The sequence below is a fragment of the Narcine bancroftii genome, chromosome 3 (genome assembly GCF_036971445.1).
Source record: "Narcine bancroftii isolate sNarBan1 chromosome 3, sNarBan1.hap1, whole genome shotgun sequence".
Classification (NCBI taxonomy): Eukaryota; Metazoa; Chordata; class Chondrichthyes; order Torpediniformes; family Narcinidae; genus Narcine; species Narcine bancroftii.
In genome coordinates this window covers 98,791,277-98,810,400 of record NC_091471.1, presented here as the reverse complement: position 1 = coordinate 98,810,400, position 19,124 = coordinate 98,791,277, and the positions used below count along the sequence as shown (strand labels likewise).

Here is a 19,124-nt window from a genome sequence, read left to right as displayed (position 1 = left end):
GGTATAAGAGTGAATAGAGACAATGAGCATACATGAATGTATCTGTACTTAGAGGAAAATATAGATAGTATAGACAAGAATTAATAAGGGAAGGTAATGGAATAGAGAGAATAAGGAGGGAATTAAAAGAGTGACCTTTGTGACATATGAAAAGTGAAATCTTTTCTGGGGGAGGCGGGGTGGGGGGAAATAGCGGTCACTGCAAAATCAGTTGACGCTTGCGAGTGGATTCGCAAATCCAAATGGAGAGGGGAGATGTGGTTGTCCGACAAGGGATAAAGGACAACTCAGGAGGTGAAGGGGAGATTGGGGATAAATAGGATAGAAATAGGAGAATAAGGAAAATGTTGGATGTTGTAGGAATGTTGTCTTATAAAGAGTTGAAAATAAGAAAACAGAAATGGAAAAGGAGGAAAGGTAATGATGGAAAAACGGAAAGAGAAGATAAACAAAATATAAAAGGGCTACGCTGAACTATATGTCTTTAAATATTAATGGAATACATAACCAAATTAAAAGGAAGAAACTACCAAATTTAAATGAATAAATGTATTCCATTAGAAAAAATAACATATTGGTTAAGAAATAATATTGAAATATTCGAACAAGTATAGGAGCCTTACATTAAATACAATAGCGAAAACCTACCGGGGACAAACATTACTACCTAAGTTGATGGAAGGAGAAGGAAAGAAAAGAATGGACTCAGTAGAATTTCTGGTGTAATTTAGTTGAATGACAACATTGTCTGACTGGCTTAATGCAACCTAGATTGTATACCTAAAATGGATGAGAGGGGGGGGTAGGGGGGTGGTTTGGGAGGAAAGGGGGGGGGAGAAAAAGTCACTGTATATGTGTGAAAAAGAAATAGTGTATATCATGGCTAATGTGATTTATGGTGTGAAAAATAAAAAAAATTTAAAAAAAAACACCTGGGGTTGTAGGTTAATTAGGGTATTTGGGCAACACAGGCTCATGGGCCAGAAGGTTTGTTACTGTGCTGTATGTCTTTTAAAAAAAGTTACTTAGTGTTACCCTGACTCCCGATTCCCTCTCAGAGCTTCTGCCTGAATCATAATTTGTGGTTTGGTGACACTGCTGGAGATTGTACACTACACCTCCCTCCAACTTCCCCTCAGTATTATGTTCAGATCATTGGAGCAGCTAGCTTATAAGGTGAGCCCGTTGGGAAGGCTGGCTATAAGTGGGGCTGCAAGATGCATCAAATGAATGATGAAGAATTGCCCCTGTGTCAATTCTAAATGGATGCTAGTGATAAAATTGCAGGGCTATGAAGAATAGGACTGACAGGATAGAATTGGCATAGGCTTGATGGACTGAATGATCTTCTTCTGTCCTATAACAGATCCATAAAAACATTTGGTGTTGAACTGTTCTGTGAACAAGTGAAAGAACAAGCAGACATTTTGAAAAATGGCCCATCCTCCTTTAGCATTGGTCTCATCCTGCTACTGCAATTAAGCCTCTCTCCTTCATTAGTTATACAGCACTGAGTTACTGAACTAAATTCATGATTCACCTGAGAGTTACTGTCAACATTAATTATTGGTGAAATAAAATATTGCCTTTTTGGTCAGACTTGAAGGGATAAAAGCATACTCTTCCAGTCACCACTTGAGTAAAATTCAAACAATCAGATCAAGATGCACCAGGACTATTAAAGATTGCCCAAGCTGTCAGGATACACACTGCAAATGACTCAAATCTGTTGTTTAAATACTATTCTGGAGTATGCATAAAATAAAATTCAAAATAATGAACAATTCATCTTATTTAACACATTTAATAGTGCACTTGATGGTTATAACTGTACAGACACTCAAGGTTCTTTATGTCTTGGCTTGAGAGAGTAAGATATTTACAATACTTTAAAAAAAAGGTACAAAAGTGTGTAACTGAGGTATAAATACATGAATATTTAAATAATTAATAACATGCGTTATCCCTATTTGGCAGTATGCAGCTAGACGAGTACGTGTTTACAATACAATGATATATACAGTGATGTCAAATTCTACAAATACCAAAGAAATTCTGGTAACAGGACTGACAGAAAGATAAGCTAGCATTTTATAATGAAGGGACAACACTAATATAATTACTAATAAAATTGCTTTCATTGCCACAAATTTCACTAAATGTTTTTTACATAACACTGAATGGTAAATATTTTAAACAATATTAGATAAATCCTTCTTTTAAATTCTGCTCACTTTGGGCTCCAGCACCCACAAATTAAAAAAAAGGGTCATTGAATTCCCAATGGCAGCTTATTGTATTCACTACATTCCATTTAAAGCCTCAAACAAATAGTAATGTTACAGTAAAACCTGTAAGAAAGGCTACTTTCTATTTGAGGACCACTTGGCACCTAGCACCCTGTGATTAACAAACTCTCACGATTGTCAAGTGAGAATGGCAAGTCAAAATTAAAAAGCCATAAAAATGTTAAAGTTCAACTTTAATATGTCTGAATTATCTCACTAATAAAGTTGAGAATCTTCTGTTCCTTGCTATTTCAAATATTGTCCAATACCATGAATAGAAAATTTTTTATGAGAATTGAAGAAAGCTAGTTCTTCCATTAAATGTCATTGAAGACTAAATAAACACATGCAATATGAACCTTATTTGGATGCCCACCACAGAAATGTGATAAATTGACACCACACTAGAAATAGCAGAAAAGTGGATACATTAAAGTGTGCACAGCACCATGGCCCTCATGAAAGACCCACAATCCAAGAAAAAATTATTGATCATACATGAATAACATAGCAAAATACTTTGCATTATTTTATGGGCCCTGCAAATCAAAATATTCTAACAGCATTTCCAATCGTAACACTGGCAGAGATGTGTCTGAACATCAAATGCCTCCTTTTTCCTGAGGTCGCCTTGAGCATTGGGGCTTCTGTTTGCCCCTTTCAGGGTCCTTGACATAAAAAGGGGATTCCCAAACATAAGTTTGAATTTTCTTGTGTCTGGTGTCCAGTGGATCCCGACCACTATCTTCGACTTTTAATCTATTTCCTCTCAGGGTGCGGAAAGGCTGGTACACCTGAAATGGTAGCAATTCAACTGATTGAAATTTACTGATCAGTTTGAGTCAAACATGTCGGTTGGGACATAAACAAATAGGAATTGCAAATTCTGTTTGCTGATAGGTAACTGGCTGCATTTCTACCACAATCAGTAAACTTCATGGACACAGTGTTCCCAGGGCTATATATAATGAACACTAGAAACACTTAGCTAGTCAGGAAAACATCTGCTGAAAAAGAAACAATGTTTTAAGTGATGACCTTTCATCAAAACAGGAAAATTAAGAGATAAAATGCGGGAGGAAAGGAAAGAACAGTGATAAAGCAGATGTCGGGAGAGTTCCTGAACATTTTCTTCAGATTTGTACCATACAACGATATGTTGTTTTATGAACATTTTTCCTCAAGTATCAGATTCCTTAAAATTAATTTTCATAATTTTAAATGTTGGGATTTTAAGAACCTGTAGATTCTTGGTCCACATCAAAATCACTTGCACTGTATTCTTTGCTTGCTTTGGGAGAACTTGCCAATCCCAACTTTGACTTGGTGTTGCTCAGGTGCCCCTTTCAGAGTTGAGACTTATCATTATAAATACTTTTATCCTAACCCCATGAATCTTAGTGGGGTTGTTTCCAGATGTCTAGAGAGGCTGTGAATTAGCACTTTTAAGCCAAGATGTGGGGATGCCTTGATGTTCAGGATAGATTTTCAGCAGAAACTGATGCTTAAGAATATTGGACGAGATGGTAAATTATTCTATGACAATGTTCTACCTCAGAGGGGGACACGGAGTGAACAAGGGTTGAAAAATCACTCAAGAACCACTTAAGTTCATCTCAACATGCACGTAAGCTAACACTGCCATAATACATAACACATGACTGATTAAAATGTGTGCAACTGTCCCTGCATTAAGATCCAAAATGTTCTTTCATGGCAGTTTCTGATATATTTTAAAAATTATAAATCATTTATTACTCCACAGCAATGGAAACTTTAGAACATTTTCTTCATCTTGGATAAAATGTGCAGGATACTGTTTGTTAAAAATATTGCATTGTTTGGATGTGGATATACAGTAAATATGTAAATTTATAAATGCATTAAAAATATCTCCATCTCTAGCAAATTTCAGGATTATACAAGGATCTCGAAAAGTGGATACTACAAAGTAAACAGCATTGATAATCAAAAGAACTCAGCCCTTCTGTTCACAAGGCATAGCTGTAAAATCAACCAATGTTTTAGAGGGATCAAAGCTGCTTGCTTGCTCCAAGCACACCTTTTTAAAATCTTATGATCTAACTATGGGCTGTGTAGCGGTAGACAGAATTCCCAGATGTAGAAACTTGCATGAATCTAGCATGAGAAAAGAAAAATTCAAAGTTCAGATGGGGAAAAGTAGCCCTAAAGTTGTTTCTATTATCTTTCACCCAAGTTACTACACAGAAACCTTTAATTCGATTGGACTCTCATCAATTGACTGATGTCATTCTGCCATGCCAGTGAATTCCAAGCAATAAGTGCACCACCTTTTACACAATCTCCCACAATTTAGGTCCTCAGAAAAACATGCTCAAGCACTAACTCCTCCAGGTGCATCATCCTCAGTAGATAACTGAACAAGCAAACACAACAGAAAAGCACAACTTTGGAAAAAAAACATAGTTCATAAACAATGAAGTTATGGATAGTAGTACAAAAAAAGAGTAAATCACATGAATGCACCAGGGTATTCTTTTACATAGACATGATTTATATTACATAAAATGCTTAATGCTTCACAGAAGCAGTTGTGGCCCCTAAACAAGCAAGTGCATTGAAGGTTTGCACTTCATTTATAAATAAGGACCACGAGTCCAACTGTATTCCAGTAAAGGCCTATATCTCAGCCCTCATGAATGAATTAAGCAGCTTTTTAAAGTACATCGCTACAGTCAAAATTTAGAATTCTATTAAAAATAAAATCATTCATTCAAGGTCTGATTCATGCAGACCTCTCATAAACATGTAATGCAAGTCCACCACAGTTTTCACACAACATTCTTTGAAGCAGTATGCTTCAGAGTTAACAGACTAGTTCATACGAAGGTGTCTTCTAATGCTTGGTTTCTTGACTGCCGGAGCCGTGAATAATAAAAGAGTCTCGTATCCTAACAATTTCAGCTACACACAAGTGTCCAAATGCTTTATTGTACCATTCTGGCATTCGTCCTCTGAAAGATGCAAAAAAAAAAAGAATTTAAATTTACCACTCAAGATTCAAAACTCTAAACGACATGTCTGACTAGAAAGGATTACATTGATTTGAAAGAAGTCAGAAACCATTGACAGTGCCCTATCCTTGTGGTTCAAATCTAGACAGACTCTGATGGCAGGGTTTTTCAGAAACAGAGAAAGGTGCCACTGCTGGATATTGCCAGACATGATTTTTTTTCTTTCACTGGGCAGCCGGGCTTTGGCATAATAAAACACCAAAGCAGTAAGGATTATGCTGGAGAAAGATCTGTTTGCCACACTCAAGACACTATAATTACATTAATCCACCCCTGGAATTTTTTTTTTATTCCTCAATGTGGATTTTTCAATAGACTTCCATTACCTTGTTTTGAAAATGGGTGAAATACAAAAATAAAATTGCTTTTTGACTAAATGATAAACAAATTTGAGGCTTTTAAGCATAGAAATTAACTTTTACACTTTGTGCATTTAAAAATGTTTGCATTCATATGTTACCAATCAACCATTTTAACACTTGCATCATTTACAATTAACTTTTCTTTGCATCTTAGAGTGTCAGAGAACTCATTTCTTGAGGGATTTAACAAGAGCAGGATAACTTTAGAATTTCATACTGGCTGGGCACATGCCTCTATACTACGAGATAAAATGATGAAAATGTCCCTGTCAGTACCTCGTGTCAATCCTGCACAAGTAGGTGAGCTTAGATTTCCCTGACCCGCAGGGTTCTATTAGATATCGTGAGGTAAGAGCATTAGCTCGGACCCCTCCAACCACTGGTGTTCCATTGTGCTCCACCGAGGTAGCCACCAACACACAGCTGCCCTTGGGCAAGTTAGTCTTCCAGGTCCTGAAATAAAATTGAACAATTTTAAATGTAAATTCTTCAAAAACTGGAGGAATTCAAATCAAATATTCATGGAATTGTAATTCTCCAAGCTATTTTACCCCATTTCTTCCTCTTTCCTGACAGTGTAAAATCACAAGAGGAATACTTTGGGTGAATGCACAGAGTCTTTTACCCAGATTAGGGGAATCAAGAACCAGAGGACATAGGATGAGGGTGAAAGGGGAAGAGATTTAACAGGAATCTGAGGGGGGTTACTGTTTTTACACAAAGGGTGGTGCATAAAACAAGCTGCTGGAAGAGATAGATGGGTCAGGTACTATTGCAACATTTAGATGGCTACATGGATGGGATAGGTTTAGAAGGAGAGGGACCAAATGCAGGTAAATGAGACTGGTGCGAGTGGAACATTTTGGTCAGCCTTGCCAGGTTGTGCCGAAGGGCTCGTTTCCACACAGTCACTCTGTGGCACATCAGTAGCAGCATATTCTTCGTGCAACCCTGGTAGATTATTCAACTACAGCACTGCAGTTTATCCAGATATTGTCAGTTGCATGAGAGCCACTTTCTGGCCTTTCTTTCAGTTATTTCCCTGGGTTAGGGAACATACTATTATCAGACTTTGTATCTTTTGCAAGGCTTCTACTATCTACCACATAGCCATAACTGCTACTGCCAGTCAAACACATACATTTAGACATACAGCACGGAAATAGGCCATTTTGGCCTATGAGTCTGTGCCACCCAATTAACCTAGAACCACCCCCCCGCCCCCCGGTACGTTTTGAATGGTGGGAGGAAACCAGAGCCCCAGAGAAAACCCATGCAGACACGAGGAGAATGTACAAACACTTTACAAACAGCATGGGATTCGAACTCGGGTCCCGATCAATGGCACTGTAAAGGCATTGCGCTAACCACTACGCCCACCATGCTGCACAAGTCTGGGAGTTTCCCAGAGATACAAGAAATATTTCAGATGCTAGAATCTGGAGCAAAACACAAGCTGCTGGAGAAACAAGTATCAAACGCTGACTTTTAATTTTTCTCTCACTGATGCTGTTCGACCTTTTGAATTCCTCTAGCAGATTGTGTTTTGCTAGTAGTCTTGTACAGGAGAAGATATATTAGTGCAGGACTACACTGACTTATCTAATGTCACTTTACCCTCTGAAGAGGACACCTGAAGGATGATGAAAATGTTTACCTTATGAGCACATAATCTCTGGTTGGATGTGGAGCCATGCTACTTTGGACGTAGTGATAGATATCTGTTTGACTATTCAAACTTTCAATGACTTTTGAACTAAGAAGGTCATCATCCCAGAGATGACGGTCTCGCAGTATCCGCCACAGAACATCTTCTGGAGCAACAGGAATTTCAATCGAAGCCTTCCACAGTTTTAGAGGTGGCCCATCGCAAACCTGGTCAAAGAAATTCACATTGAAATCTTTCGATTCTTCACCCATTAGAGGCAAAATCTATTTGTATAGGCATGGCTACTGAGCATAACTTGCCCAAAATTCAGTGGAGACAAGCAAAATTCTTATTGGAAGTGGGAGGAAGAGGGTTGATGGAAATGTACTTAGTTGTTTGCAGCCAGGTCCTAGCAACTTTCGGATTGTTCTCAGTCTGTCAGCCATTAGGGGCTTGAGCTACTGCAGCACCTGTAAATGGCAGTGTTGTTCTTACGATATTGGGTAGCAGAGGAAACGTAAAGACCCTAGAGTTGGAAAGGATCATTTGGGCTCACTAAAATAAGAAAACGATGTGAAATGAATTACTCAGTTTCTGCCATTTAAGGGTGATTGGATCATTGTTGCACTGGATGGGAAGTTTGAGGAATGTTTTTTGCTCAGAAGTAAGGCACCAAGATGTCTTTACCCACTATTTCTGTGCAAAATGCATTGACTGTACAAATGCCAGTAGGAATCAGTATTGAAAGGGACCTGTAAATGCAATACTGGTGTAAGCACTAGGACTTTTCCATGTGAAATTGTGGATTCACCTTCATTTTCTGGATGGAAGTGGCTAAATCACCTTGAGAGTACAGTTACATTTCTAGCAATCTCTTCACCTTTGAATGATTTCTGCTCTCTCACCACCATATTTTGTTGAATGACACTCATTATATTTGCATTCTCAGAGCACATGGACAAAGATCCACTGGTGAATTTAACGTTTAACAATGGAAAGTACCTTTTTATAGGCCAACTCTGCTGATTCAGATGTTGAACAATTAACCCAGCCTTTAAACTTGTCCTTGGCCTCCTTCAGCAGAGCATGGATGTAATTCTGGAGATGAGCCCGGTAGTCTGAGGATTCCCCATTGTTGGTTTGACCCAGCTGCTCCAAGCTGACTGGCTGCAAATCCTGCTCCATGTAAGAGTTACGGCATTGGCTCATCATTTCCTCTGGGATCTAGGGAATAAAATATTGTAAGTGCTATTATACTTCTAACCAATAGATGTATTTGGGTATTTTTGTCCTTTTAGTTTGATTCCAGATCACTAGCATTTAACAGTTGGCTTCTGGTGTTTAAATGAATCTAGCAGGCCTTTAATCAGAACGGAATCAAAATTAGTCAACGTCCAAAACAAGGTCTATAAACTCAAGCTGGAAGAAAGAAACTCGATTTAAACACATTACAACAGGCAAATGAAAACCAAAGACAATGGAGTTTAACTGACTTAATATAATGTCTTTACAATATCTGATGTACCTAAAATGTGTCTTGATAATTCGAGTTAAATACTTATGGGATTGTTATCAGGACTCCAGCTGTCCATGACATATTTTGGAGAAAGAATGCTGCGTAGGTACCCCGGTGGGAGGTGCAAAAGGGGATATATGTCTCTTACTGTAGGGCATGCATACAGTGGGACTGCACGTAGGGCTCTCTGCCACATTTCATCTATTTTGGGAACATTCCTCCATGCATTACTTATCGAGAGAACAAGCACAACAGATCTCTGCCAGCAGCTCCCCTCCACTGTCCAAATGCTCCTGTGAACTGAATTCCAGAGGGAAGAACAAACTGGGAGAGTAAAATTATTCTGGATTGGATCTGCCAAGCATGCAGTGCCATAACATCTTCCCTTGTGCTCCATTTACTTGTGAATTCAGTCCCATTGTCTTCAGTGGACTTGGCTTTATATTTCTGAAACTACGCTCCATTGAAGAAAGCACTGCCACTGCTTTATTCTGTGCTTAATGGTATTGATTCAAGGGTGAAATTTTATGATCCAGGAGCTCAGTTGTTCAGACAGCATCCGTGGATGGAAATGGACAATCAATGATTCGGGAATGCCAGATGAAAGTTCTCAACTTGAAGCATTGACCGTCCATATTCCCCAAAAAATGCTGCCTTGTCCGCTGAGTTCTACAGATTCCACATCTGCAGTCTCTTGTGTTTCTCAGAATTTCAAAATTGTTTGGTACCACCGAGTTTGAGATGGAAATGAAGAAGCACAAAGACAGCTGACCTTGAAAAGCTTCTTGCACTCAGTGATCATGTGGGCCAGACCCTGGGTAGCAGCCAAGTTTTCATTCAGGTCCTTCTGGTCAGGTTTACCCAAGCTTTGTTTCCGCTGGATCACTCTAGGTAAAAAAGGGAACATGAACCTCATTAATATGTAACGGCCTGTGAACAAAAGCTCAGACACCTAGGTGCCAGCACAGGTATTTGTTGAACTGGACAAAAGCATCATTAAACAACAGCAACCTTGTAAACTTGCACAAGGATCAATGAACAGGGCTCCTGATTTATGGCAGACACTTACGCTCATGGGAGTAAAAATTCTTTCACTCCAGTAACCCTGCAGCAATTTGTCCTCTGCTTTCAGAATCATCTTGAAATGGGGCTTGTCTCAATTTAAATTAGTTAGGAGGCTGCATGCCAAGGTCAAACTCTTATTTTAATTAGAGTCTCTGAGACAGTGGTGGGGTGTGGGGACTGTGCTTAAATTGTCATTTTAAAACAGTTCCTTATCAGTTTCACTCACTGATGGATGACAACTTTACACAATAATCTCACACAACAAATAATTAGGAGGAACATCAGAGAGAAGACACTTTCATATGGGTGCTGTTTTGATTTGAGAGTCTGGCAGCAGTTTCCTGTTGTTTATATGAATGAAAAATGAAGGGGTGAATATTCCTAGAGATGCTAGTTCTTTGAGCTTGCTGCAGTTCTGATTACGAACCCGTGACAGCACAAGGATTCCTCACCCTCTTCCCTCAATGTAAAAGATAGTGTGTTCCTAGTCTCTGGGGCATCTCTCTCTGGAGATGTGCAGATGTTGTATAAAATCAAATCTAATCCAAATGTTTGTAGTGATCTCCTTATTACATATCTCTGCATGAAAGCTCACCCTTTATAATATGTGTCCTGTGTTATTAAAACCATCCTTCCACCCAACTCTAACACTCTGTGTAAGAGTCTTGGACAATTTCTTGTGTACCTGTGGGCTTGATCTTTCCTGATTGACATGCATACATCAGTAGTTTCCCCATCATCTACAGGTGTACATCAGGTCTTTCGATTCCCTACCTTTATGCCTAAAATTCTGCAATAAATAATGTCATATACACACAATCTCTATACCTATCAGGAAATGGGTACCTGGGGGAGGAGTTTTCCCTCTTGAGAGTGTTAAGATGGAAGAGTGAAGGGGCCAGGCACACAGCGAGGTTTGTAGGTGTCATCTGGTTCTCTTCCACAAGAGCTGCGACATCACTGAGGAAGTAGAGGAGAGTCTGAAGAGCCTCTCGATGTTCGTCGGGCAGCAGCATGATGCCAGCTTGGATTGCCTGGAGACGCTGATCCTTTGGGACATCTGCAGTGCAAAAAATATTTTTTGAAAGGCAATGTCTGCTTTTCAGACTTGACGTATCTCAAGTTTGACAGCCAGAGAAAGTTTGCTTTCATGGAACCCTTTGCTATACTATCTGAAAGTTTTTCAAGTACAGTTAATTATTTTGAGATTGAGTGACAGTTGTTTAATGCCCAGATATCCCAGTGAGCACAAGCAAAAAAAAAAGCTACTGAGTTGCATCAAGCATACGTGCTTAAAATGAAAATGGTTGTTTTCTTCTTAATGTAGCTGTGCTTGAAGCTGGTGAGCTTCCCCAATATTAATATTAATGTAGCAAAATCTGTCCCAAGCACAATGACTTAAGATGGAAAAGCATCGATGCCTGAACCATTCAAAATAAGCAGATTTCAGCCAGACCACAGAACAGAGAAGGAAAACCAAATGGCTTTCACATTTTCAGGCCATAGATTTGAGTCATAGGCTCCTGACTGGCCAACTGATGACTTCAAGTGAAGAGCATGAGAACACTAGCAAGAAGCTCTCTATAATTTGAGTCCATTTCCAATTTTAATTTCTCTTCTTTTGCAGCCTATATAAAAAGTTATGCAGAAATTTGACTTAATGAATTGACCCCAAAATAGAATGAAACAGTTCTAAAATGTAGGGCTAGTTGATGTTTTTTATTACAAACCCTAAGCTGTTGAAACACCTAATAATTGATAGACTCAAGTGGGGTTGCTTGTTTTCCTTGTGCAGTGGATTGAGCCAAAAATATAATCAAATTGTTTCAGGAAGAAGGCTTTAATAAAATCCTTCTGTGGGGAAATCCGTCATTGTAAAAATATACATTATTCTCAAAATTCAAGCCATTTTCAAAAAATCTATCACCTCAAAATCGAAAACAGCCTCAAATATTCACTCAGAATAATTAAAGGAGCCTTCATACATATTTAAACAGACCTTCACATTTTACACACTTACATTTTTTAATGAAATTACATCCTCCAATATCCAAGCATGATGCCCCACATACCAAGAATTTTTGGACTAAACATGTCAAATTGTGATGATATTATTAACACTTGGCTATCTTTAGCAATTTCAGTAATATTAACATTTTTATAAATTTGCTGGGTTACGTGGAAAATTCAATATAGCAAATTTTAATTAAATGTGTCATTTTGTCACATGTTCATGACAAGATTGTGGCGAAGATGAAACATGACCCATTGCAGTTCTCCAAAGAAAACAGTGACACTGACAGCCTCTGGTCCCAGACGTCCGCTAGACACAGACATAATTTGGAAGGCCATCGGGAGATCCTGTGATTTAAAAGTTAGGTCTGCAGCTGGGGCACCTTCTGTCAAAGATGCCTGCAAATCTTGTCAAAGACTCTCAGGCCACGGATGTAGTAGTGGGAATGAGGCAGGGTTGGGGTATTGGTGGTGTGTGGGGGGATTGTGAAGAGCTGGCATTCTTCACATACCTTGCTCCATAAAGCCTATTTCTAACAACTAAGTACCAGAAAAAAGTAACACACACAAAAAAGTGAATTCTTCCAAGATCCTGGCATTAGGTTTCTAGGATGCTACACAATCTTCCCAGAGAAGAGAGGAGCCATCAAACAATGACACTTGGGACTATTGAACCTGATGCTGAAGGGTTTGAAATGGGAGAGTTCATGATGACAGCTCCAGAAATTTAAGGCTGGTATCCTTCCAACATCAGTGTCTCTAGATCCAGGTATAAACTTTACTGAAGACCATCCACTGGAGACAAACCTAGTCAGGAGGAAAGAGATTTGACCTTTTGCGCCAAGCCCCAAAGTTTTCCCTGTAACTTACACTGGTAGATCTGAAGAAAGGTTTCTGAAAGTTTGCTGGTCATCAGTGGTTCTGGCAGGTCCCTGAAGTACTGTTTCAGCATATCTGCCACATCATAGGCAGACTGGCCTTCATAGTTTACACCATCTGCACAAGTCTCATTCATCTGTCGCAGGGCTTGAATTCGCGATTTTACTCCAGATTTCCGGAATAATCCAACCTGTTTGTTAAAAGTGAATTGGAGAATCTTGTAAAGATTGGTCAACATCAATATTGGGGAAACAGTGTGCTGGGAAGTCCATCCGCATGGTCACTTTAGAATTTCCAGATATACTTTAATAATTGCAACATAAGATTCCATCTAGTTAAAAACATAATAATTAAGTTAAAGCAAGTTTTGGTTTGGAAATGCAATGTAGATGAGGTGGTGACGAAGGCATGTGGGATGCTTGGCTTCATCAGCAAGTGTACAAAGAGGAGGGAAGTCTTGGTATCATTTAGAACACAGAACAGTACAGTACGGACCTTTGAGCGCACTTGTCTGTGTGTAACATGCTGTCCTAATCAAATAAAACTCTGCTGCTTCCAGCTGATAGACATTCCTCCATTTCCTTTACGGGAAACCTTTGATTAGGCCATATACAATGCGCAATGATGATCTGCACACTCTAATAGGATGATTACACTGGAGAATGTGCAGGAGATGTTCATCAGGTCGCTGCTGGGATGGGTCATTTCAGTTATGAGGAAAGACATGATAGGCTGTGAGTGTTCTCCTTGGAACAGAGGTGGTTGATGGGGCTGGGCAAAGGGTGGGGGTGCAAAATTATGAGAGGGATAGATAAGGTTGAGAGCAAGAAACTTATCCCCCCCCTAGTGGAGGTAGCTAAGACCAGAAGACCAGAGGGCAAAGGTTTAAGGACAAAGGGTATAGGAGGAAGGTTATTTTGACCCAGAGGATGGTTGGTCTGGTACACACTGCTTGAGGGAGTGATGGAATCAGTGACTTTCGAGCATTTAAGAAATATCTGGACTATCACTTGAATTGTAAAGGCACAGTAGGTCACGGGCCAAGTGCTGTTAAGTGGGATGAGCGCAGAATCATCGAGATGTACTGCATGAAGCAAGGTCTTTGGCCAGTTGAGTTTTCTCCGACCACCCATGTGGTACACCACTGTTATGCTATGATTGGCTGCTGCCGACTAGACAGGCATCCCGAGACTGATCCTTTTGCATGACCCCCACTTCACTCTGCCTTGATCAGTTAATGAGGTTGACGGCCGTTCTAGTCTATAGTTAATACAAGCCCATCACAACTTCAATCTTTTGTGATTATTGATGGTGCATCAACCCATTTACATTCATCCTATATCAATCCCATGTTTTATTCTCTTCATTTTCTCATCACAGTTCACCTACATACCCAGGGCAATTTACAATGGAACGATTTGTCTGCCAACCCCTGCATCTTGGAATGTGGAAAGAATCCAGAGCACCCAAAGGAAACCCACAGGGTCCCAGGAAGATAGTACAAATGCCACACAGGCAATATTGAAAGTTATATTCTGTTTTAGATGGAGAGATATTTGCTGGTCATTAATAGATAAGGTAGGTTGAAGGGCCTGCTTCTGTGCTGTGTGACAGTGATGGAAAAAAAAAATCAACTTTTATAAGAAAAATCAGTCAGCCCACATGATGCCAACGTGTCACTATCATAATCAATACAACAAGTCACTGACCTGGTCGAGGCACTGGTTGCGGAGGTAACGCATGGCTTGTTGAATGCTCTGAGGAAGAGGGTGGCCTGAGCGCTGAACATTCACCAACAGTGGGACTCCGAAAACATTCCGGTCCTTGTAATCTGGAACCTTGATCCTCTTCATAAATTTTGGCACAGCCCTGGAAAACAAGAAGTAGGAAGCAATCTGATTACCAGCATCTCTCACAAGTTTTTGAAAAGAAGTTTCACTGGTGGTCCACAAAGTTTAGTCAAACACTAACTCATGGTTACCTGGTCAAGAACAAGTGATTCAACAAAAGAGGTGCAACGAGATTGGAGGGGAAAAAGAGATCTCGCCATACAATAGTACCCTTCACTTCACTACATGTCGGCATGGTTAGCATTACGGTTAGTGTAATGTCACTACAGCACCAGCACCCAGGTACGATTCCATCATTGTAACAAGTTTGTACGTTCTACCCATGACCATGTGGGTTTCCTCCGAGTGCTTCAGTTTCCACCCATGTTCCAAAGATGTACTGGGCTACTAGGTCATAGGGGTGTACTTGAGCAGCACGGACTCGTAGGCCAAAAGTCCTATTACAGTGCTATATCGCTAAATTAAAATTAAATTAAAAATATCAAATGTAGAATAATGTAATAGGCAGGAGAAGACTTCAGGATTATGATATAGACAGGAGTGGGCAACCAATGGGCCAGATCCAAACCTATCTGGCCTGCAACTGAATGCAAAAAGCTTTCCCTGAGCCGCCGCTCGTCAGTGTGCATGTGCGCCGCAGCCAAGCAATGAGGCTCTTACTGTTTGGCAGGGAGACTAGCAGTAGAATGGATGAGCAGGCGGCCACCGTGGCTTCGGCGGGCGGCAGTGTGGGCTGTCCGGCACTAGAGAAAATCACGGAAAACCATGGCGAGCCTGATGCGTACATCGTGCAAGGGATTTTGCACTTCATTCAGCATGAGTTGGGGCAATTTCGAGATGGAGAGAAACCAATGGGAAGCGGAAAAATACAAGCTGCAAGTAAGAGGAGGGGAGGGAGGGAGGGGGAAACATTGAAAAGAAACTGCCCTGGGACACCCTGACTTAATCCTTACCTCACAGGACCGATTGCTGAGTTAGAGCAAATTTTAAAACATATTTTATACAGAAGAAATGCAGCAATAATTTTTTTTACCTTCTATTATTAGAGAGGGTCAGTGGTGCATCGTCATTTTGAATTTAAAGATGGCGTCCCCTGGTTATGTCATTAGCCAAGAGACCCCAGGCAAGAAATAATTGAAATTTCAATTAAAAAAAAATTACTGGTAGCATCCAGTATGTTAAAAGGTTTCCCGCCCCGATATAGAATGATAAACTTTACTGATTTTCCCTTGCTGAAGTATTAAGACCAAAGCATTATTATTGCTGAGATGTTGAAAATAAATGAGTTGTCTTGGGAGATGGAAATTTTCCTGTCCACATCAGAATTTCAAGGCTTCACTCATTTGCACCAAGGACCGAGCATGCTGTTTCATCGGGTTGTACTTGTGCAATCGGATGACAAGTACATTTTAACTTAATTTAATGTTTATAGTGAATTGGCACACAATCCTTTGATTATATTAACCCAAGATCATATTCTCTTTGCTATCATTCTTGAGGGACAATATCTGTTTTGCCTCTCAAGAAGTCTTGGAAGATTGGAACAAGTATAGTCTAGCCTGTCCCTCCCCCAAATGCCCACCTTTGCTCCAGTATCAATTAATGCCTTCAGTTATATAAAAAAAGTACCAATCCAAAATTATCAATTAATCCTGTCCCTCTTCCGGAAGAGAGTTCCATATCTCTGCTATGAGCAAGAGGATTTCTGAATTTCATTCCAGGTTCTCACTTCTCAACTGTGATTACCGATTCTCCAACTAACCAGAATAATTTATCTGTAATCACATCAGTTCCTCTCAAACATTAATCATATAAATTGAATCTATAAATTCTACAGGTTTGTATAAACAATACTTGCAATTTAATTCTCAGTATTCCACTATCAGCCTGGTAACTTGTAGACTACAGTCCCTCCAAAGTGAATTTTTCTCCCGGTATGGTCTATCTGGATCTTTGAACTTATATCTTCTTGTTTTCTTAACTCATTATCTGCTTTTGACAGTTCAATAATCTCTTCACATTGTTCAAACTCTTTTCACCGTTCACTGATACTAGCTTTTCAATTTTTTGGTCATATACTGAATCATCCTAATACACTATTATATTAAATCCATTTGTCATAATTTTGTCTATTTACCAAATCCAGAAGTAACTTGAAATTTAGTGCTTCCATTTGTACTGTTGCCTTATTTCTGTTGCTCAGCCAATTCCTAACCAAATCAACAATTTGGCCTTCAATTCCACAATCTTTAACTCAGGCTAACAGTTTTTTTTAAAGAGTGGAATTTTCACATATCTATTGGAGTCCAAATAAGTGACAGCTCAAAACCACCAAAGTCAACCCTTCAAAAATTAATTCAATCTTGACTTTTTAGAAACTGAAACATCAATCAAGCAGAAAGGCCCATTGCCACACCAACAACACATCCTGTATACAGACAATGATAGCGTGAGCCTTTGGCAAGAATAAATAATCTGTGTTTGGTGGTTTGCATCCAAGATAAATTGAAACTGAATTGCTACTACCTCGTGAAACCCTAATTTGAATGGCCAAGCTGACAATGCACATTTTGTGTTTCATTTAGCCTTAAGAGGGCCAGATGGCCCTCTTTTACGTCACTGAGACAAACGTGAAAATTCATAGTGTCAATGGGAAAGAAAGCACAATGAGCAAATATTTATAGCTTGCGCATTTCACATACTCTTTGAACAGCAAATCATTAACAGATGACTGAGATCATATTGTGTTAATTCGAACGAGTAAAGCATATACAGAGGAACCCTGATTTAATGCATCTCAATTTAATGCGAATTCGGATATAACGTGATGAGTCATTGGATTCGAGTTTCGGGCTGCTGCCAAGAGCGAGTTCAAGTGCTTGGGGACCTGGGGCTGACGCGAGCAGCTGGGACTGTCAGTTTACTAAAAATTAATTTGTATTTTAATTTCAACTGTAACTACAACTATTTATTGAAACCTCCGATTTAGTGCAACACCGTTTTCCTCGTGATGAGATTTATATTTGGGGTTCTGCTGTATGTAACCCAAAAAAAGGAAACATACTGGCCATCTTTCAGATGCAAAAAGTACAATTGTTGGTGAAAGAGGAAGGATGTAACCATACTTTAAATCTTGAGTATTTCCTAGAAATGCTTAGTCCGCAAAAGTATTGTTGAAGGTTGCGAAAAAGTACATAAGATTTTAGCATGGTCATGAAGAACTGGGTAAACAATTAACTGGAATAAAATCACTGGCTGTATTTGAACTGTGCCTCCAGTACCCTTCTTCATCACCAGTCCAAGTCTTGCCCGTGAAAACACCCAATTAAGGTTTAACCTGAAATTCTAAAATCACAAGTGGAAGGAGTGATGCTCAGGGAACGGCAGTCCAGTTATCCATCTCCTGATCATCTTTCATTCAAGGCAAGAAGTGAAACAACATTCACCCATTTTAATAATGGTAACAGCAAACATGCTCGAGTGCCTATTTGTCAACTTCAGCTTCAGTGGACTGAAAGACTGGAAAAATAACACAAAATATTTTTACGTGATTTTCCCAGTGGTTCAGAGACTCCTGCTGAAGAGGAGCTCTCTCGGCCTTCAGTGTGTACAATAACCCAACAATTTAGCAGCTATCATACAGCAAGAACACAACCATGCAATTCTGCATTTGATCTAATGATCCACAGTATCATGAACAGAACAGGTTTCCCCTGGTAAGACATTTGAAATTTTTAAGCAGGACTAATTACACTGATGACCAGTTAAACTTATTTAACTAGCAAATATCTGTGGTGCACATTTACTGTGGTGCAAATTTATTGTGGTGCAAAGCCTCATCCTGTGTTTTCTGCATCTTAACATATGATGCATAAAGGATATAATTAGGTAACACAGAAATGCCTTCAGTTTATCACTTGGATGTTCATCTAATTTACTCATTATTTTTGCTATGCACTTGGACTCACCAATTAAATCCATGCTTGTTTGAGGGTGAATATTTCTCCATCAGGGCAGTCAGCTTCAGCAGAGAGAATTTCTGGAGAAGGTTCATTTGTGCGACTGACTGGCTGTTAATCTGCAGAGAAGCTGAATTTAGGCTTGGCCTGTGAGAAATCTGGAAACTGCCCCACCGCAGTCTCTGTCGCCTGTTTAATTGAACAATAAAGAGAAGTGAATTAACAGTTTGATCAATTTTGTCGTTTAACTGATACATCTCATTTATATAATTATTCAAGACAATTAAAATCATTACTGATATTATGGAAGTTACACTTTAAAACCAATAATCCAATGTGAGTTTTAAAAAAATTGTTTCTGCACAAAATTTGCTCATACTCATTAACTATTCCAGATACTGTGAAAATCAGATTACTGGAGGGAATTTTTGGAGTGTTGGTACTCTGAGATCAAACTTATAAAATATAATTCTGCCTTAATATTATCC

General features: G+C 39.3%; 1 protein-coding gene across 3 annotated transcripts in view; it reads right to left on the bottom strand.

Annotated features, from left to right (window-relative positions):
- Nucleotides 1-1,788: 1,788 nt before the first annotated feature.
- The window catches only part of dlc1 (DLC1 Rho GTPase activating protein), a 477,663-nt gene continuing 460,327 nt past the window's right edge, over nt 1,789-19,124 (bottom strand). For all 3 annotated transcript variants that reach the window (XM_069924597.1, XM_069924599.1, XM_069924598.1), the window contains 9 exons: nt 18,646-18,825; nt 14,537-14,696; nt 12,819-13,017; nt 10,782-10,995; nt 9,643-9,757; nt 8,357-8,578; nt 7,364-7,581; nt 5,983-6,159; nt 1,789-5,284 (listed from right to left, as the gene is read on the bottom strand). In XM_069924597.1, coding sequence (XP_069780698.1) covers nt 5,167-5,284; nt 5,983-6,159; nt 7,364-7,581; nt 8,357-8,578; nt 9,643-9,757; nt 10,782-10,995; nt 12,819-13,017; nt 14,537-14,696; nt 18,646-18,825 — 1,603 coding nt within the window. In that variant the 3' untranslated portion in view covers nt 1,789-5,166. The remainder of the gene's footprint in view (nt 5,285-5,982; nt 6,160-7,363; nt 7,582-8,356; nt 8,579-9,642; nt 9,758-10,781; nt 10,996-12,818; nt 13,018-14,536; nt 14,697-18,645; nt 18,826-19,124) is intronic.